Consider the following 22,797-nt stretch of genomic DNA (forward strand, 5'->3'; position numbering starts at 1 on the left):
GATACAACTTCTTGAATTATTTCTAAATTGCTGATTTAGATAAATCGTTCTGATTTTACGTCGTAAAAAGTGACTCTTTAAGTCAAGCTATGATTTTTTTTTATGTGACTGACTTTCGGCTTTTCGAACGGAAAACCTGGAAGACAGACTACCTCGTTTTATTGAAAAATAAAGATAAGACCTTTTGATACCTGACTGACGACACACATTGGAAAAACCATCTTACAATGACCGATGTAATGAAAACATGACTACATAGAGAATTCAAAGCTATTATTTAATGAAAACGATAACCAAGAAGTATAAAAAAAAGGATTCGTGATTCTACAATTTGCTTAGTGGTGTTGCGGTATCTTCGAACCTACTTGTGTCATTATGTAGTACCTTTCCTCGAAATTCCAAAAGGCTTTAATAATTTGTCATTTTATTTATGTTATAACTATTCATCACTTGGGGTAATTTAAACAAAAACTTTAAGAATTTACCTTTGAAAAATTACTGTCCATCTGAACCTAGCCTAGCAGTGTTTGTTGAGACAGTGATAAAGTTTGTGCAGATGGCGTTATGGCAGACATTCTTAAAAGAACTCGATTAAAAAATTAAATTACGGAAATTTTTAGGTAGGCTATCTTGATAAATAGCATATTTTAATTCATGTTTTAAGAATGAGATATTCCTCATTTCAGAACTTCTGCCCTGGGAAGGTATCTAAGCTTCTTTTCCTTGCTTAATATTTTTTTTCTAGACGTTTTGACAAAACAACATTTTACCTTAATTTTCAGTCACTAGTTGCTTTTTATCTGCCTTTAGTTCTGAAAATGCAATTCCTGTTATTTGTGTAAAATTCTGAGCCATATCAATGTTTTTTTTCCAAATTTTGGAAATGTATTTGCATATCTTTAAAACCTAATAAATTGGGATTGAGCAAAGTTGTGAAGCTGAAAACAATTTTGTTGTAGGCTACTTCATTTAAGCAGCAGAAGATTTATTTTGCAAGGCTTCACTTTTATAAAACACATTTTTTTGTCATCAAAGGTCAGGACCCTCTAGAGGGGGATGGAGTAGAGGTAGGTACTTCAAAATACCTTCCTGGGACATGCTTTAGTCTGTAGACCCATTCCTAAAAGTTTCATTGGTAAATTTCTAGTTAATTGACTTCTTGCTATCTAGGAGAGGGTTTAGGTTAGGAAAAATGAAACTTTCAGGAATGAGTCTACAGGCTAAAGCATATCCTGGGAAGGTATTTTAAAGTACCCACCTCCACTCCTTTTCCCTCTGGAGGGCCCTGAAATTTTCCTACATGACAGGTCTATACCTATTGAAATTTGACAAAACAAATTTTACCTTAATTTTCAGTTACTAGCCTAGTTGCTTTTTCTCTGTCTTTAGTTCTGAAAATGCAATTCCTGGTATTTGAGTAGAATTTTGAGCCATATCAATGGTTTTTTTTGAAATTTAGGAAATGTATTTGCATATCTTTAAAACCTTATAAAATGTAATTGAGCAAAGTTTTGAAGCTGAAAACAATTTTATTCTACTTCAATTAAGCAGAACATCTATTTTGCAAGATTTCACTTTTATAACACACATATTTTTAAAGGTCATCAAAGGTCAGGGCCTTCTATAGGAGAAGGAGTAGAGGTAGTTGCTTCAAAATATCTTCCCAGGACATACTTTAGTCTGTAGATTCATCCCTGAAAGTTTCATTTTCCTAACCTAAACCCTTTCTGAGATGGCAATAAGTCAATTAACTAGAATTTTACCACTTCATTTTCCTAACCTAACCCCTTTCTGAGATAGCAAGAAGTCACTAAAATAGAATTTTACCAGGTCCTGACCTCTGAAGACCTTTAAAGAAATTTGTGTTACAAAATCAAAACCTTGCTCAGTAAATTTTCTTAAATTATGTTCAAAAAACTCTTTTCAGCTTCACAACTTTGCTCAATCCTAATTTATAAGGTTCCAAAGATATATAAATACATTTTCATGATTCAGAAGAAGAAAAAAAACATTGTTATGGTTTGAAATTCTACTTAAATAACAGAAATTGTATTTTAAGAGCTAAAACCAGAGGAAGAGAAACTGATAAGTGAAAATTAAGGGAAAATGCTGTTTTGACAAAATTCCAATTGGTAGGCTATAGGCTAGACCTATTTAGTTTTCAAAATTTCTAAAACTAATAAATCAGAAGTGGGTTGACATAGAAGCTTGGCAATACCCTCCCAGAGTATGTTTTTTGCCCTGGATTAATTATAGAAAGTTTCATTTTCCTAACCTAGCCCCTTTCCAAGATAGCAAAAAGAAGCTAAACAAGAATTTTATCAAAATTTTGCTAATTCAATGAGTTTGATTTATTTGTTTGGTTAATTTGTTGTTGACAACATAGGCTAATTTACCTAGGATAAAAGTGAATATACCACTTGTTTCGATTGTTTTTTTCTTTGTCTAGGAAATTAAGTTTTAAGCTCTGAAGGACATGTGTCAGTTAAAGACAGGAACAGGGCTGATTAGTGATAAGAAAAGAGTTAAAAAAAGATGGGTAGAACATTTTGAGAATGTGCTTATGATATAGGAAGAGATAAATAAAATTGTGAAGGAATATATAATCTGCAAGGCAGAATACTTAAAAAAATAAGGCCCCAGATACTGATAGTGTTAAATCATTTTTTTTTTTAATTTGGGGGTTTTGAAGTTAGAGTAGAGTTAGGTATAAAGTTTAAAATTACTGAGGATAATGAATATTATGTTAATTTGCAGTTGACAACATAGGCTAATTTACCTAGGATAAAAGTGAATATACCACTTGTTTCTGTTGTTTTTTTTTTGTTTTTTTTTTTGTCTAGGAAATTAAGTTTTAAGCTCTGAAGGAAATGTCTCAGTTAAAGACAGGAACAGGGCTGCATTTGGGGGGTTGTGAAGTTAGAGTAGAGTTAGGTGTAAAGTTTAGAATTACTAAAGATAATGAATATTATGGTTCTGAATAAGGGGAAGTACCTAGCAATTTTATGTTGTTTTTGTTACTGTAGCTTCTCTATAAAAACAGGTATTAGTGTAAATATGTTTAAATGTAATGTAATTGTAGTAAATATAATTTTAATTATATAGGATTTATCTCATTTGCTATAGGAAGAAAATTATTTAGCATGATGTCATTTCTTAATCTTAGAGATGCTATAAATAACATTTTAAAGAAGACCAGTGTGGCTATAGGAAGGGGAGAGGATGTTTTGACAAAATTTTTACTCTTGGATTGAAATTTGAGAAGTCCTGGAGCCATCAGGCCCCTTTGGTCTTCAGTTTTATAGATTATGAGCAACCTTTGGTCCAGCTAATATAAGAGTTTTGATGAAGGTCCTTTCCTTGTATGTTATGCCAGATGTATGTATTATAGTCACTAATGGTATTTACAAGAATAACATTAGTATTGTTAGGTTGGGAAATGGGGATAGTAGCTGATTTTGTGTTATTTCAGGAGAGAAGCAGTTTCATTCTTTCCCTAGATATGTGGTTTATTTAATTTATCCTAAGGAAAACAGTAAAGGCTATTAGAGAGCTGTGAATCAATTCTGGAAGATCATTACAAATTGGGATAAATTGAAAATCTAATCCACTTTCTTCCATTTTGCAAAATACCTACCAAGATATCCAATTTGGACTCACAGTTTAAAGCTCATTAGTAATCTTCATATAACATACCCTAATATAGCTGTTGCTATATTATGGAGAAAATTAACTAAAATATTTAAAACAAGCTTAGAACTTCTTCTGCACTAGTTACATCATCAGAATTGAATAGTGCTCTGTCATTTTTGTTTTGTAGGTATGACAACATGTTTTCAATAACAATAATAAGAACTTAAAATTCTCCTAGACTCAAATTATGCTGATAGTTTTAATGCCTAAATTAAAATATTAGCAAAATAAATGATTTTTTGAAGGTTTTCAAATTCAGGGTTTAGGAGTAGGTTTGAAAAATCAATGTTAAAAGACTAATCTGTCATGATTGGGAATAAATAAAATTTATCAAGTGATATTGGGTAATAAGAAGATACCTAACTAGTTACCTTTACATACCTAACTAGTGTTGTTAGTAAAGCTGGTAAATGCAGTGAATATGCTAAAAGTAGAATAGCAAAGGGTCAGGCTGGAGTTTTTTTTTTTTTTTTTTTTTTTTTTTTTTTTTTTTTTTTTTTTTTTTTTTTTTTTTTTTACAGTTGAATGTAAAAGGATATTAGTGAGATATTCTTGTGAATCCGCCTCATGTTCTTTATCTGTTTAAATCTAGTTAATGCAGGATATAGTGAGTTTAAAGCATAAAGTAGTTTTTGGGTAGAGTGGGGGAATATTTGTCCCATTTATCTGGTTGCTTGTCACAAAAAAATGTTACAATACTCAGCTCTATTTATACTAGTATTATGTAAAAAGGCTAACAGATGGAAAAATTATTACTTCGCCATTGGACTCATCATGCCTAGAAGCTAGGGGGGCCGTGGTAAATATTTTAAGAATATTTGTAAAGAAATTTGTGCAAAAATTTGTAAGAATAACAAGATTAAAATATTGGAAGGCAGTGTGATTTTTGTGGCCAAATATGGTTCTTAAACATTTGAGCTTTCAAACACAGAGGAGGATTTGTTAGGTATTTTCAACTGGTAAGCTGAACTAAAAATGTGGTTTGACTCTGTTTTCAAGAAATATTATCAGGGAAGTTTATGATGGCTGTGACAAGTTCTGCAGATGAAAGATTGCTTAAAATTGTCCTTATTGGCTGACCAAAAAGCAGATAGGCTAGTCTCCAGTTGGAGTGAGAGGATGTTGTAAGGATGGATTTGAGAGGAATTTGGCATTCATGGAAGGGTGTAAAGAGGCAGACTTTTAATAGTATGAGATAGAAAAGTAGTGTGTGTAGGCTTGTTGGTCTCATGCTCCTTGGTGCTGCAGTGATATATGTTTATATATGCAGTGATATATGTATTATATTACAAATGTTTATGAGCTAATTCAAAACCAATACCTTTACTCCTTCCTTCTCCATTGAATCAAGTTATCATGAGCTTGAAAAAGCTCATGGTAATGAATTAAACCTTCAGGAGTCAACCTGTTGCTCACATTATATCTTGGGGCATTGTATGTCCAAAAGTTTTTAACATTTCATGATGACATCACAGTTCAAGGCTCAGGAAGGTGCTTCTAAGTATATACTTCTCCCTCTCTATGACACTAAATTTTCAAGAACCAACCTTTTAGTGAAACAGCAACCTCATTTCAAAAGACAGAACTAAAATCTAGACCCTAAGTAACTAAGTCATATTATTTTTAGTCAAGGAATCAAAAATGCCATATTTTTTTCACAAAACATATCTAAAGTTTCATGGTGTGTTCCTAGATTTCATGGTCTAGACTAATCGGGGGGGGGGGGGAGGAAATATGTGTATATATATATATATATATATATATATATATATATATATATATATATATATATATATATATATATATATATATATATATATATATATATATATATATATATATATATATATATATATATATATATATATATATATATATATATATATATATATATATATATATATATATATATATATATATATATATATATATATATATATATATAAATAATATACATACTCAACCAAATCATTGAGACAAAGCATGTTTAAGATTTTTTTACATGAAAAATTTTGCTCAAACACAAACATTGCACAAAAACAAGAGTAATAACTTGCTATGCAATTGTTGATCAAGTAGAACTAAAGTAGTGCAGTGAGAGTACACCTACACCTGAAGTCAGTTTCTCTGAATACTATGTAGCTCAATATTTGATTCTTATTGTGTCATAAAGTGAATGTCTTTGTACCATTTTGTAACCCATTTTTATAAGCAAGATGTATAACCAAGTTGTTTATATTTAAGGTTCAATTATGGCAAGTCTAGTAAGTTTGGTGTCATATGCTGATAACTCAGATAAAGAGAGTGATAATGAAGTAAGTAATATATAGGCCTATATATATATATATATATATATATATATATATATATATATATATATATATATATATATATATATATATATATATATATATATATATATATATATATATATTGTTTTTGTGTGTTTCATTTGGTGTTTTGTATTGGGTATCTTAAGTCAGGCTACTGTTGGAAGATCATCAAAGAAAGTAAATATATAATATAAGATATAAACTATACATATTACTAATGTGCAGTCTACTAGCAGTAGACAGCAGTCTAGCAGTCTACTTCTGTACATTAGTGCAGGCTACTAATGTAACCATGAGTTCGATTTGTGTTGTGTACACCCTCTACCCCATGGAATACAAAATGTTTCATATAAGTATTGTTTTTTTTTTTTTTTGTAATGGCTGAAAAGACCCTTTACATATTTGAACCCTTCCTAACAAACTGGCCAGAAAGCCGTTAAAGTAAAAACACAATTGAACCCAAATATACAGAAGTAAACTTATTGGAAGAATTATATTCTGAGGGGGCTTCTCCAAAATGAATTTCCACAGGGGCTTGTTTTGAAAGCTTTGAGCAATACTGCGAAAATTCACAAAAATCTAAAATTTTGACATTGGAAACTCTTCCTACAAAATTTTATTTTGAAATCTGTCTTCGGTTTTTCATAGTCCTAAGGACAGTATAGTTGTGTTGTGATTGTTTGAGAAGAACATCTTAAATCAGAAATATCTCAAAGTCTGTCATAAATAACTTAAATAATCAGGAAAAATAAGGTATCCAGTATTGAATGATAAAGACCTCTATGTGCAGCTTTCAGTAGCAAGAGGGTCGAATAAAAAAAAAGAAATACAAAATTTGGAGGGGTTGTTGGGGGGTCAGCTATGTCACCATGAAATTTAGATTTTAGACAATGAAATTTGGGCATGTTGGATGTGGACGAATACTACCAGCATATTTTTTCGAAGATTGAAAACGTAGTATCTCTCATTTTGCTATGTACATGCAATATTTAACGTCATCTTGTTTCTCAAAGTCCTTGCCCCCTACTGGCGCTTATGGATTATCCTATGTGCCATCCTAACCTATGTGCATGCTACTACTAATTGCCATTCATTCTCTCTGTGTTTGGCTACTGGCTGCCATGTTCAAGATCGCAAAAACGTCCAGTTTGCTTATAAAGTTTGTAATTTTGTTGCACAAATAGGGCTAATTGTAGTAATGTGAAACTTTCAGGAATTGGTGAGGGGAATGTTGGGATAAATCAAAACATATTAAGTACCTGCAGGTTATCGACAAGATATATCAATAATATCTCAGAAGCAGCTTAAAGTATTAAGTTGAAACTACCAGGGCATGAGGAGAGGTTCTTGAATTAGACCAAAAAAGCACTATGTGAATGCTAGTACTGCATACAAATAATACTACTATTGCTATATACTAATACAACTATTACTTCTGCTACTGTGCCATCAACTATTACCAATTCCAAGGGCATAGGTTAGACTTTCAGAAACGTTGAGATTGGTGTTGAACTGAATCAGAGCACGCTATGTACACATGGGTTCTCAGAGGGGTGTAATAGCAATACTCCTGTGAAAACATTTGACAGTTTTTGTCTAGTACAGAAAAAGTAAAAAAAAAATTATGGATTCTTATAGGAAAAAACAGAAAGATTAATTTTTTTCTTTAGCAATGAAAAATAATATATCGATAAAAAACGAACAGAAACTATTCTAAAAAAAGAACTTAACCACAAATTAGGTTTTTCAAAGAAAAATTAAGAACTACATTAAACAAAAATGGGTCGAAGTAAAGTCAAATAATTTTCCAAGCATTACATTACTACAAATTATCATCAATAAATAAGTGAAACCCAAAACAGAAAAAAATTACAATAAGTAACCTAGCGAAACTCAAAATGGCCAGAAACTGAAATGAGCAACATGATGCCCCTATGCCTGGTCTTTAGAAGACCACTTCGCCTTCTAAAGGCCAGCATGTAATTCGCACTTTTTCCAGTCTTTCATTCGTCTTCGTGGTGTGAAGACCATTTAGTCTAAAAAGGATAAAACTAATTGGACTGGTTTGACTGGATTTTATTGTCGCATTGCAAAGTGAAATAACTAACCGGTTTTGGCTCACCCGGAGATTTACTGTTTACCTGTGCTTGATTACATGCTGAATTAAATCAATAAGAAAGTGGCTTTATTGCAATCATTATGGCAGTATCACAAAAGAACTTTGATGAAGCAGTGAAGATTTTAACGGAAAAACTTGATGCCGTAATCCGTTCTCAAAGAGACATCAACAAGTCCATTCAGTCCCTTACAGGGGAAATAGCTACGCTAAAAAAGGATGCCTCCGATCGAGATATAAAAATTGGCCAACTGGAAAAGGAGTTGGAGGATCAAAAATTAAGGTGTGATCAACTGGAGAATCAGGTACTGGAAAGTAATGTCAAGGACCGCAAATTAAATTTGTTAATTCATGGCATGCCTACTGAGCGGCCGTCTCAAACAGTTGAAGAAAATGTGAAATTTTTTTTATCTGATACAATGGAGATAAGCGACCCCATTCAGATTACGAAGTGCTACCGTATGCTTGGTGGTTCCGTTAACGTTACTAATCGAAGGCCTCGTCCGGCACCTATATTTATCTCGGTTGTAAACGAACAGAACATTCAGAGGATTCTCAACTCAGTTCGTAAATTGAAGGGGAGCGGCATTCGTGTGTGCACGGATCTTCCCCCCAAGCTAAACGCTATTCGAAATGAACTTCTTGCGAAAGCAAAGGATTTACGTGAATCAGATTCCGCAAAGTTTACGCGTGTTAAACAGAAGGGCTCGAAGCTTTGGCTTGAATCCAAATCCACGGCCTCGTCACCCTGGGAAAGAGTGATGGACTAGTTATTGCTGTCCCTTTGTGATTATTATTAGTATTGTGATAGACATTTTGATTGATTTTCTTGCCACTTCTGTCACAGTGTTGTGTACATGTTGGGTTCTACAACCTCGTTTTTTGCGTATGATCTTTTTTTTAGTTTTCTAGTGTTAGTAGGTCTAGTGAAAAAAATCAGGTTTCGAGGTCTTGTTTGTTCTCTGCCACTTTTTTACCCGATTTGCCTGATTAGTGGTGCGGTGCCATTTCCATTTTTCCGTCGTGCCTGCCTGGGACATAAGGTAAAGATGAAATTTATATATAGCACGTGAGTAGTGGGGAGTCTGGGGGAGGATTGGGGAGCCGCCTCGATGATCAGCTTGATCTAAAAAATATTTATTATGATTTTTCCCCTTTTGCTAAAGGTGTTTATGATGATCATTTAGCTAGCCTTCCTGCTACTGATTTTTTATTTGAAGGGGATTTAGGAACACCTGTATTTGATGGGAACTTAAGATCAGCACTTTTTAACTGCAGAGGTTTGGCTAGTAGCCACGAGTTTGTTTCGCAGTTACTTTGTAACCACAGGGTAAGTATCTTAGGCCTATGTGAAACGTTTTTAAGTAATGAAAATGCAGAATTCATGAATTGTGATGGGTTTAAATTTATATCTAATAATAGGGAAAATAGACAGGGTGGCGGAATTGGACTTTTTGTTCGGGATGATATTCCATTTGTTGTGAAGAAGCAACTATCTAAGCATGACCAAGAGATGACCTTTGAGAGCATTTGCATTGAGTGTGTGATTGATAATAGGAAAGTTCTTGTTTGTGTTGTTTTTCGATCACCATCGGCTTCGTTACAAGAGTTTTTGCGAATTTATGAATGCTTCATTGAAGATGTGACTAATTTGAATTCTGAGCAAGTTCTGGTAATGGGTGATTTTAATATTAATTTATTGTTAGCTCAGACAAATAGACCGGGAATTTCTAATCATTTGCATGAAAAATCGCTTCAGTTTCTGTGCATGAACCTATCAAAATCACTTTTACCATCATGCAGGTCTGCGACCCGGGTTACGGAAGATACGGCTACTCTCATTGATAATATTTTTTCTACTATCCCCGTTACTCTTTCGCATATTATATTTACAGATGTTTCTGACCATTGTGTGGTAGTTGCGGATGTTGGAATTAATCACAGACCAAAAGTTTCGGAATTTAAACAAACTCGAAAAATTGATAAAGAAGGAATGGATAAATTGAGAACCTTTTGTATTTAAATGAATGGACTGCAATTCTAGAATGTGAATGCCCTGAGATTTCTACGGCTCTGTTTTTAAAATATTTCCGTGAGTGCTTGGATGAAGCATTTCCATTGAGACGCATTAAAATAAAAAAATATACACTCCCTAAAAAACCATGGATCTCACGCGGGCTTCTACACTCTATTTCAATAAAAAATAAGCTATTTAAAATATCTATGTCATTCCCATCTACTAAAAATAAAGAAGAGTTTAAAAAGTATAAAAATGTCCTGACACAGTTAATTCGGAAAGCAAAAGCTAGATATTTTGAAAAATCATTTGTAGAAGCTCGTGGGGATCAAAAACATACTTGGAGACTTATTAACTCTCTGTTGGGAAGGTCTCAAAAATCTTCATTTCCGAATGAAATGTTACGTGGTGATGGTACTTTTTCTTCCGATAAGCAGGAAATAGTGAACTTGCTCAATGCTCATTTTGTAAGCATCGGTGAAAAAACAGCTAATGCATCTCATGTTTCTCCAAATAATAATAACAATGATTTATTTAAAGATCACATGCCCCCTCCCTCTGATAAAAGCATGTTCCTTTCCCCGGTTACTGAAATTGAACTAAAACAGATCATATCTAAAATGAAGAACGGTTCATCTGAAGCCCTTAATGGATCTTCTACTAATTTGGTCAAAGAAATATTCCCAGTTATATCACCGGTTTTATGCCACATTATTAATCTTATATTTGTAACTGGTGTCTATCCTTCAACATTTAAATCAGCAAGAATTGTGGCCCTACATAAAGGTGATGACCCGAGGCTTCCTGCTAATTATCGTCCTATATCGATACTCTCTGCTTTTTCGAAGGTTGTAGAGCGAGCACTGTATAACAGAATTTATTATTTTTTTGAGAAATTTGATTACATTTCTAAACTTCAGTTTGGATTTAGAAAAGAGCATTGCAGTGATCATCCTATGGCTATTATTGTCCAACATATTAATGATTGTCTTGACCGTGGAGAAACGCCTGCAACTATATTTTTAGACATACAGAAAGCTTTTGATTCCATTTCTCATGAAATTCTTTTGTATAAGCTTTCGAATGCTGGTATTCGTGGTAATTGCCTTAGGTTACTTGAATCGTATCTTCATGGGAGGCAGCAGATACTTATATATAATGATGTTAGATCTGATTCTTTACAGCAATCAGATAAGGTTGGTGTTCCCCAGGGATCCGTATTAGGACCTCTGCTTTTCCTAGTTTACATTAATGATTTGTGCTCAGCTACTGGAGTTTCTTCTATAGACACTCAGTTTGCTGACGACACTGCAGCAACCGTTTCTGGTAAATCTCGTGAAGAGCTAGTGGTCAATTTAACATCCGCATATGATAGATTGTCTACTTGGCTCTCTGATAATAGACTACTTCTGAATAGAAAGAAGACTAAGTTTATTGTTTACAGCAGGACGGGTCACAAGTTTCCAGATATAGAATCAGTTTCCATTTCTGCGAATGAACCTGAGTATGTTATTGAAAGGGTTGTATTGATAAGATATTTAGGAGTTGTGTTTGATGAGAATTTGTCATGGAAAGAGCAAATTAATCAGGTTAGAGCAAAGTCTGCCCGTGGAGTTGGTATAATGTGCAGACTGAAAAACCTTCTTTCATATTGCGATCTTAAATCCATTTACTTTTCCCTTGTGCAATCCCATTTTGATTATGCATCTATTATTTTTTTTGAACACCTTTAAAAGTAATGTTACCCCTCTACAGATTATACAAAATAAAGCAGTTCGTATACTTAAACCTTTTCTGCCATCGCCATCAAAGTTCCCCTTAAAATCCACAACAGAGACCCTTTTTTCACTTCATAATATTCTTCCTGTTCGGCAAAGTATCCAATTTTTAAGTGTTATGTTTAAGATTAAGCTTGAACGAGAAAAGCTCCCCAGATATTTTGCATCGATGGGTCTTATTTCTTCTCCTTCATCTTCACAAGTTGAAACCCGTGGTAAATATAATCTGCGGACTCCTATGGTAGTTACAGAGAGGTCGCGTTTTTGCCTGAGGTATTTGATTCCTCTACATTGGGAAAGTTTGAAAAATGAGATTGATTTTAATATAAGCATAGATGCTATAAGACGGAAGTTGAAAAGAGTGCTGATTGAGAGTTATAAATCTAAATAATATGATTTTTTATTTTTTTTATTTTTTTTTTAGGGATGTTTATATTTTTTTTTTTTAGTATTGGGTTGGTCTCTGGGGTTCGCCCATGAGACCTCCAGATGTCTTATGACTCACTTGGTTTTAAGTTGTAAATTTAATTGTGTCTCAGGATGGTGCGCGGAGGATGGAAGTGGTATCGTACGGCACGGGATTTGTTTTTTATTTATTTCTGTCAAGTTTGGTTAAGAGAAGTTTTTATTTTTAATTTTGTGCATATTTAGTGTTTCTTAAAGGTAGCTCAATTGCATTCGAGCCATACTCTCAGCCTTGAGTTACCTAATATTTTGTATATATTGGTTATAATAAGAGAACCTTGAACCCTTGAAAACAAATTCATTTCAAATCTTTTTTTTTATTTTGACATTAAAAAATTTATATTAATTTTTTTCAGTATTCTTGGTTGTAATGGTGTTAGTTTTTGCAATATTATGAGAAATAGAAGTATTCTGCTAGGAATGAGGATTGTTGTCAGTAAAGTAATAATAATGTGCTGGTCTTTAGATGGTATGGAGGGAGCTAGCCCTACTCGTCTTAGTGTCTGCTTGTTTTGAGTTTGAGTCAATTATTTGTTGTAATTTCTATTCTTTTTGGATTTCATTTATTTATCAATGGTAATTTATGTTAGTTTTATACTTGGAAAACTTATTTGAATTTATGTCTGCTCATGTTTGGTTTGATTAAGTTTTTTACTTTTCTTTGCATAACTTATTATGCAGAAAAGTTTATTTAAACTAATCAATAGGAAAAGGCACTTTGTTCTTATTTTGAAAGTAAGGAGCAGTGTTTAAACTTAAACGAACAGAAACTATTCCAAATATAAATTGGTTGCCCCTCCTCAACACCATTCTCTTCACGCTAAACTTTTTTCTGCTTCTTCTGCTTCTTAAAAAACAGCACTTGGAGTCTGAAAACAGTCTCCTTCCAGCGTCACACAAAAAAATAATTTCGCTGGTTTATTTGCTTCAAATATTCTTATTGCTCTTTCCAATAACGGTTCCAAATAATCAAATTGAAGCAGGTGTAGGGGTCAGGTCAACCTTGTTAAACCAAGTCGTTCCAACTAAAAAAAAAAACACACAAAAAAAAGCAATCTCCTGGAATGATATTCTTCCTTCACGTCCTGGTAGCTTGATGTTAAGTAGTTCACTTGTGCCAGGCTGTATTTTTAGTCTTGAGAAAACATTTTTTGTTTTATTTGCTGACTTGCAATACTATTGCGGCTAAAGCTGAGGTCTTGTGAAGTCTCAGGGACTGAAGAACAAAATCTGCAATTTGGTCCTTTCTTTTTTTTCAGTCAAATTTTTCTTTCTTCAGGGTCAGTGTTTCACTTCCAATTCTGAAGTATAGGGTATTTTCTTCACGTGAGGGGAGAATGAGTACCAGGTGTGGTAGATTAAAAAGTCATCTATGACTTTTTGTTGTTTTGTTAATGTTAGGGAAGTGTAGTACGAAGTGAACTTACGAATTAACTTACGTAACTAACTTCTATATTCGTATGTTTTTATTGCGTATATGAGGGGTTCACCCCTCTTCGATACCTCGCTCTTTACACTAAACCTTAAATTTTGTCCCAATTCCTTAAGAATGACCTCTGAATCACAAAGGCCGTAGAATAAATAGTTGAAATTACTAAAAATACCTTAGCATAAAGAGCAAGGAATTACGAGGCGGTAAACCCCTCATATGCGTAATAATTTCTATTCGTTTTATGTTTTAATGCTGTTCCTCACTTTCAGTAGGAAAAACTTCACATTTATTTTTTATTGTTTTTTTTAAAATAATGTTAGAAAATCCTGCGCTCCCTTCATTGAAAGTCTCTTCCCCCATGAGAAGTTCCTCCATGGAAAGATCTTCCCACGTGACCACCCCCCCTCCCCTCAGCTCTCCCCTCCCCCAAACCAAGAAATCCCCCTGGAAACGTCTGTACACTTCCCAGTAACCATTATTATATGTAAACACCGGTCAAAGTTTGTAACTTTCAGCCCCTCCCACTGGGACTGCGGGGGAGCAAGTCGTCCCCAAAGACATAGTTATTAGGTTTTTCGACTATGGTGAATAAAATGGCTATCTCAGAATTTTGATCTGGTGACTTTTGGAAAAAATGACCGTGGGAGGGGGCCTAGGTGCCCTCCAATTTTTGGTCACATAAAATGGGCACTAGAACTTTTAATTCCCGTTAGAATGAGCCCTCTTGCGACATTCTAGGACCACTGAGTCGATACGATCATCCCTGAAAAAAAGACAAATAAACACGCATCCGTGATTTGTCTTCTGGCAAAAAATGCGAAATTCCACATTTTTGTAGATAGGAGCTTGAAACCTCTACAATAAGGTTCTGATACCCTGAATCTGATGGTGTGATTCTCGTTAAGATTGTATGACTTTTAGGGGGTGTTTCTCCCTATTTTCTAAAATGAGGCAAATTTTCTAATAACTTTTGATGGGTAAGACTAATTTTGATGAAACATATACATTTAAAATCAGCATTAAAATGCAATTCTTTTGATGTAGCTATTGGTATCAAAATTCCATTTTTTAGAGATTCGGTTACTATTGAGCCAGATCGCTCCTTACTACAGTTCCTTGCCACGAACTGTTTGATAATATATTGCAACCTTCGCTTGCAGTGTCAATTAATTCAAGCTGAAGCGATGGCCGTCTATTACCTATAGGATCGTTATACCTGTATTCAAATATTCAACTATTCAGGTGTTTTCAATGTAAAACTGATAGTGAAGAATTGTAGAAGAAATAAATAAATTGATGAAAGTATCTTTTTTTTCAGTTAATTAGAAGGAAACGTGATAGTTAGATTGTTCTTTTCAAAGCGCCCTAAAAGTTAATGTTTAGATTATCAAACTTGAATTTGTCCTTTTTATCAAACAGTTGGTGGTAAAGAACTGTAGTAAGGAACGACCCGGCTCAATAGTGACCGAAACCCAAAAAAGCGGAATTTTGATACCAGGAGCTACATTAAAAAATCGTATTTTTATGGTGGTTTTAAATATTTAAGTTTCATCAAGTTTAGTCTTACCCATCAAAAGTTACAAGCCTGAGAAAATTTGCCTTATTTTAGAAAATAGGGGGAAACACCCACCCCCCCCAAAGGTCATACAATCTTAATGAAATTTACACAATAAGATTCAGCGTATCAGAGAACCCTACTGTAGAAGTTTCAAGCTTCCATCTACAAAAATGTGGAATTTTGTATTTTTTGCCGGAAGACAGATCATGAATGCGCGTTTGTTTGTTTGTTTTTTCTTTTTTTTTCCAGGGGTGATCGCATTGACCCTGTGGTCCTAAAATGTCGCGAGAGGCCCATTCTAACGGAAATTACAAGTTCTAGTGCTTTTTTCAAAGTGACCAAAAATTTGAGGGTACATAGGCCCCCTCCCACGTTCAATTTTTTCCCAAAGTCGCTGGATCAAAATTTTGAGATAGCATTTTGTTCAGAATAGTTGAAAAACCTAATAACTATGTCTCTGGGAACGACTTAATCCACCATGGTCCCAAGGGAGGACTGCAAGTTACAAACTTTCACCATTGTTTACATATAGTAATGGTTATTGGGAAGTGTACAGACACTTTGGGGGGGATTTTTGTGGTTGGGGGGAGGGAGGTTATGTGGGTTAACTTTCCATGGAGGAATGTGTCATGGGGGTGGAGAATTTCCATGAAGGGGGCACATATTTTTTTGGGCATTATTTTAAAGAGCAATTAAAAAATAAATGTGAAGAAGTTTCTTCAGCTGAAAGTAAGGAGTAGAAATAGAACTTACAAACATAAATTATTACGCATATTAGGGGTTCACCTCCTCTTAATACCTCACTCTTTACGCTAAAGTAATTTTATTAATTTCAACTATTTATTCTATGGCCTTTGTAATTCAGGGGTCAATCTTAATGAATTGGGACAAAATTTAAGCTTTAGTGTAGAGCGCGAGGTATTGACGAGGGGGCAAACCCCCTCATATACATGATAAAAACAAACGAATTTAGAAGTTCGTTACTTAAGTTAATTCGTAAGTAATTTTAAAAGTTAGGGGGTAATTAGACCTAATCCCCCGCTCCTTTTTTCTCAAAATCGTCCGATCAAAACTATGCGAAAGCCATTGAGCCAAAAAAAAATGATATGTAAATTTCCTTTTCATTATTCATGTGTGGAGAGCCAAAATCAAAACATGCATTAATTCAAAAATGTTCAGAAAAACGAATTTTTTAAACTGAAAGTAAAGAGCGACATTAAAGCTTAAAACGAACAGAAAATACTCCGTATATGAAGGGGACTATTCCATCCTCAACGCCCCGCTCTTTACGCTTAAGTTTGACCTTTCTGTCAACTCTACTTTTTAAAACAGTAAATTCTGTAAATTCGGAGTAATTTTTGTTCGTTTTAAGTTTTAATGTCGCTCCTTACTTTCAGTTAAAAACTTGTTTTTTTATTCAATGACAAATTGAAATAGAATTTGTGTGAAAAAGTTTAATAATTCAGAAAGCCCAGTACTAAAAGGAGCAAACACAGATAATAGTGCTAGATCGGAGTAATAGATAGAAACCAAAATTGATACCATTATTTTGTCGCCATACAAACTAAAAATATCTAACATATAAGAGATAGATAGGTTTTCCATAATATTCTCCTCGATTTATTTAGAATAGGGTATTAAATTCGGTGAGTAATTTCCTGTTTTTTTTTTAGAATGAAGTTTCACAAAATGTACGTGGCAAAGAAGAAGAATTGAAAGAGCCAACTACTTGTAAGCAATTTATCAAGTGATAATGTTTTACTAGTAATCATTCAATAATTTATGTTAATTCACTTAGTTCAGTTACATTTTAGATTGAATATGGTTAATTTTTTATTATTTGGATAGATTATAGGAATATTAAATTCAATAATCATAATGGAGTGTCATTTTTAATGCTTTATACAGTTTGAAATTATATTTTATGCAAAATTGTTTGGTACTGATTCTACTACAGCTACTGTCAATACACTACAGCTACAGCTGTAGCTACACTATACAGCTACAGCTACACTACTACAGCTACTGTCAATACACTACTGTCAATTCACTGTCAATTCCCAAGCCACTTGGGGCCAACACCAATAAGCTTGCTGTCAATCCGCTGTCCAATTGATTTTAAGCTTCGCCCTCTAACGAATTTCTCATTTTTGTTGAATCCTTATAATTACCTCTCCCTTTCCCATTCTGGAACGTTTTACTTTTGTTTTGTTCCACGATGGATTGCCAAACCTCATTGTGGCAATGTGTCATCGTTTGGAATATCCACACTATACTTAGAGAAGTTGAAATTCAGACTGTTCCAGAGCAATGTTTTGTCTGATCTGAGTTACTCTGTGGACCGGCTAAAGCTAACTGCGGAACAGGAGAAACGGCTTACCGCCTTTTAAAATAACTGTCTTCGCCGAAAAAAAGGATCAGCTGGAGAGACCATGTTAGCAAGGACGATATCTGTACTCGCAATTGCCAGCCAGACATTGTCTCCATTATGAGACAATGAAGATGGCGATACCTTGGATATATGCTACGTATGCCACATTATAGACTCACTAAAATGCTCCTCCTTCGGCAACTTGAAGACACCCGTCACTGAGAAAGACCAAAGAAAACGCTCCGTAGAACTTGACAGAAGAGCCCTCCAGCCAAGTCTCATCCCTGAGCAGAAGGAAATCTACGTAGCGGCCCACTTGAGAGAATATTGAAGGCTGATCCCTAACGCCCTTTGTACCTTTGAAGGCACAGGAATTAAGGTAAAGGCTGTCCCCCTCCCAAAAAACGGAATCATACCCCAATTTGAACAGCTGTAGGAACAAGACTTGCATGCAAGGGCAGAAGACCCTCGGCCAAAGGATATTTGACACCTTGATAGCAAACGAGGAAAGGCTGAAGCCGAGATACGGTTTATGGGGGCTTAGGGACAGCGAGGTGAAAGAGGCAGTACAAAATTATACATTTCTAAGTAGCAAAATTTTTACTTATCTGCACCTATATGATGCATATTGTAGGCTTTTTTCTTATTGAGACATTAGCAGCGTCAAAATACACAAAATTGTCAGAGGCTCTCAAGAGTCCTTCTCATTCTAATCTTGAGTCTTTACTGTAAGCTTAATACTAAGGTTGTCAAGTATTTTATCACAGCTTTTTTCGATCAGCTATCACAATCGTCATCCCCAGAAACCTATAAATCTGATTAAAAATAAAAATGCCCTCTAGCTTCCATGAACTCAAGTATATTTGTCGATATTGTCAATTATTGAAAACGTTAACTTTGGATGCATGTTAAAAGTTGTTCAACGTCTTTTGTCAAAGCTCCTGCGTTTTGAATCATCTTACTATTTGGTTGTCGTGAAGCAATGCGGAATTGTGCGTGAATGAGACGGCGGAACAGTGCAATACAAATTGGAGCATTATTTAAGCTTTACTTACTCGGAAAATTGTATTCCACTTTAAGAAAATATAATATAATGTAATGTAATTTAAGAAAAATACTAAATATGAGTGAATTCCTTCCCATTAGAGGGAAATCCTCTCCCCTCTCGCGAATCAGGGCACTAATTTCTCATCAGCTTGGTGAACATTTTGAGGCTATGGTAACAAAAGCTTCGGTGTATTTGCATCTCATTATATCAGGGTCTATGAGACTCTTCAATACTCAATAAACGCTCTAATTTTCTTAAAAAGTCCTTTAATATTATTGAATAGTTATTTTGAGAAAAGGGACCACTTCCTTCCCCGCTTATTTGAGACAATTGTCTGGTAAATTGGTAAATCAATTTGTAATATGTCTGTTTTTGCAGCTTGGCAGCAACTATATGATCCCAATACAGGCTATCCGTATTATTGGAACACTTTAACGAATGAAATAACTTGGGAGCCCCCTTCTGATTACCTTCAGTACATATCAGACCTCAATCTGTATGCTGCGAAGATGGAGGCTAAGAAACTCGAAGAGAAGAAAAAGAAGAAAAGAGCCAAAAAAGAAGAAAGACGTAAAAGAGAAGGGTAAGGGATAGAGGGCTACCGGATTTTTATTGTTAAGGAAGACACTTACGTAGAGGTGGGAACCGGACAATTTTCCCAAATCAGAAAACTCATCGATTTTTCTGACTTCCATATTTTGTCCCTCTCTCTTTTTGATAATTAAATCTTGTTTACGCCCCTGACATTGGGGCTTGGAAGAAGTTTCTTCACCTCGTGAATGTCTTGTGAGTTAATTAAATAGATAATGAATAATAGCTAATTGAAACAACTTGCTTACTTTTAAGCCATAAATGGAAAGTTTGTCTGAAGTAGGCTACCTGGTGATAGGAAGTTATGTCACAAAATCATTTTTTTCTGTGACATTTTACTTGAAATAAGCAAGACAAAAGTTTTGATTCCTCTGTATTTGACACAGTGTGATTAAATAAATTTTGGGAAAACTTTTTTTTTATATAAAGACAGTTTAGGGGTGCGCGTGTGTGGCGTATCTGGGGCAACATTTTACGAATTAGGGTTTTATACTTTAGCTTCTGTAATTATGTTATATCTTAATACGAAAAATAGAACGCAGAGGAAAGAGATTAAACTGGAATATTTTTGTAATCGATGAATGTTTTGTATGGGAATGTGATTCTATGTTTTTCAGCAAGGATCCAAAAATTTTCGAAAACATTGGACATAAAGTAAGGATTCAAAGAAGGCTCTCAAAAGATACAACAAGTTTTGTGCCCTATTTTTCCCCCAACTTCGAAATTTATCGAACTTCCTATCATAAAGAAAGAAAACGATAAAAAATGGAGTTTTTGAAGGCCAAATGAAAATACTGAAGAAAACACAGAAAGCGAATATTTTGAGAGAACAACTGCCTCTCTTCTTCAACGCGAACAAAATAATAAGACGAAGGAAAAAAAAGTGTTGAAAGTACAACTAAACCAATGAAAAAAAAACGCCTGAAAAATGAAATAAAATTCAATAAAAGACCAAAAATTAAAAGAATTAAAATCACATACCTAACAAACAATAAAGTGAGTTATTCGCCAATATTCGTGATTTGCATAAAATCCAAACAAAATTGAACTGCCAACGACGGATACTAACGAGTTGTTCCTTCGTGTTATTTTGTTCGCGCTGAAGAAGAGAGGCGGTTCTATCGAAATATTCGCTTTCTATGTTTTCTTCAGTATTTTCATTTGGCCTTGAAAAACCCCATTTTTGGTTTTTTCTTTCTTTATATTATGGCAGGCCATTGGGGTTTAAGAACACATCCTGTATAATAATTAAATAAATAAAAAACAAGTTTTTTTTAACTGAAAGTAAGGAGCGACATTAAAACTTAAAACGCACAGAAATTACTTCGTATATGAAAGAGTCTGCTTCCTCATCAACGCCCCGCTCTTTACGCTAAAGTTTGACTCTTTCTCTCAATTCTTCTTTTTAAAACAGTAAAAAACTTTAGAGTAAAGAGCGGGGTGTTGATGAGGAAGCAGCCACTTTCATATACGTAGTAATTTCTGTGCGTTTTAAGTTTTAATGTCGCTCCTTACTTTCAGTTAAAAAAACTTGTTTTTTTTTATTTAATTTCTGAACGTTTTTGAATCAATGCATGTTTTGATTTTGGCTCTCCGCAGAGGAATAATCAAAACGAAATTTGCATATTTTTTTGTTGTTTTGGCTCAATGGCTTTCTCATAATTTTGATCGAATGATTTTGAGAAAAAAAGAGCGGGGGACGAAGCCTAGTTGCCCTCCGATTTTTTGGTTAATTAAAAAGGCTACTAGAACGTTTAATTTTTTACGAATCTTTTTATTGGTAAAAGATTTACGTAACTTATAAATTAGCTTACGTAAAGAACTTTTGTATTCTCATGTTTTTATTACATATATGAGGGGATTCGCCCCATCGTCAGTACCTCGCTCTTTACACTAAAGCTTAAATTTTATCCCAATTCATTAAGAATGACCTCCTGAATCACAAAAACCGTAGAATAAGTAGTTGAAATTACTAAAAATAATTTAGCGTAAAGAGCGAGGTATTAGAAGGAGGTGAGCCCCTCATATGGGTAATAATTTCTGTTTGTTTTAAGTTTTATTGCTGTTCCTTACTTCCAGCTGAAAAAGCTTTTTCACATTTATTTTTTAATTGTTTTTTTTTTTTTTAAATAATGCTAGTAAATCCTGCTCTCCCTTCATGGAAATTTTCTTCTCCCATTACAAATTCTCGAAGGAAAGTTCCCCCAGTATATCCCCCTCTTCTCAACCCCTTCCCCAAGCCAAAAAAATCCTCCTGAAAACGCCTGTATACTTCCCAATAACCATTACTATATGTAAGCACAGGTCAAAGTTTGTAACTTGTTGCCCCTCCCACGGGGACTGTGGGGGAGGAAGTCGTCCCCAAAGACATAGTTATAAGGTTTTTCGACTACGCTTAATAAAATGGCTATCTCAGAATTTTGATCCGTTGACTTTGGGAAAATAATTAGCGTGGGAGGGGGCCTAGGTGCCCTCCAATTTTTTGGTCACTTAAAAAGGGCACTAGAACTTTTCATTTTTGTTAGAATGAGCCCTCTTGCAACATTCTAGGACAACTGGGTCGATACGATCACCCCTGGGAAAAACAAATAAACACGCATCCGTGATCTGCCTTCTGGCAAAAAATACAAAATTCCACATTTTTGTAGATAGGAGCTCGAAACTTCTACAGTAGGGTTCTCTGATACGCTGAATCTTATGGTGTGATTTTCGTTAAGATTCTATGACTTATAGGGGGCGTTTTCCCCTATTTTCTAAAATAACGCAAATTTTCTCAGGCTCGTAACTTTTGATGGGTAAGACTAAACTTGATGAAACTTATATATTTAAAACCAGCATTAAAATGCGATTCTTTTGATGTAGCTATTGGTATCAAAATTCCATTTTTTAGAGTTTTGGTTACTATTGAGCCGGGTCGCTCCTTACTACAGTTCGTTACCACGAACTGTTTGATTAAATAAAAAAAACAAGTTTTTTTTAACTGAAAGTAAGGAGCGACATTAAAGCTTAAAACGAAAAGAAATTACTTCGTATATGAAAGAGGCTGCTTCCTCATCAACGCCCCGCTCTATACGCTAAAGTTTGACTCTTTCTCTCAATTCTTCTTTTTAAAACAGTAAAAAACTTTAGCGTAAAGAGCGGGGCGTTGATGAGGAAGCAGCCTCTTTCATGTGCAAAGTAATTTCTGTGCGTTTTAAGTTTTAATGTCGCTCCTTACTTTCAGTTAAAAAAACTTGTTTTTTTTTATTTAATTTCTGAACGTTTTTGAATCAATGCATGTTTTGATTTTGGCTCCCCGCAGAGGAATAATCAAAACGAAATTTGCATATTTTGTTTTTTTTTTGGCTAAATGGCTTTCTCATAATTTTGATCGAATGATTTTGAGAAAAAAAGAG

The 22,797-nt window shown here is 34.2% G+C and overlaps 1 protein-coding gene across 1 annotated transcript in view; it reads left to right on the forward strand.

Moving 5' to 3' along the window:
- Positions 1-633: 633 nt before the first annotated feature.
- Positions 634-22,797, forward strand: part of LOC136041722 (uncharacterized) — a gene marked incomplete in the record, with an annotated part of 55,421 nt that continues 33,257 nt past the window's right edge. The window contains 4 exon segments of the mRNA XM_065726467.1: positions 634-704; positions 5,938-6,008; positions 17,066-17,123; positions 19,190-19,394. Coding sequence (XP_065582539.1) covers positions 5,946-6,008; positions 17,066-17,123; positions 19,190-19,394 — 326 coding nt within the window.

This window comes from Artemia franciscana, unplaced genomic scaffold (assembly GCF_032884065.1).
Source record: "Artemia franciscana unplaced genomic scaffold, ASM3288406v1 PGA_scaffold_330, whole genome shotgun sequence".
Taxonomy (NCBI): Eukaryota; Metazoa; Arthropoda; class Branchiopoda; order Anostraca; family Artemiidae; genus Artemia; species Artemia franciscana.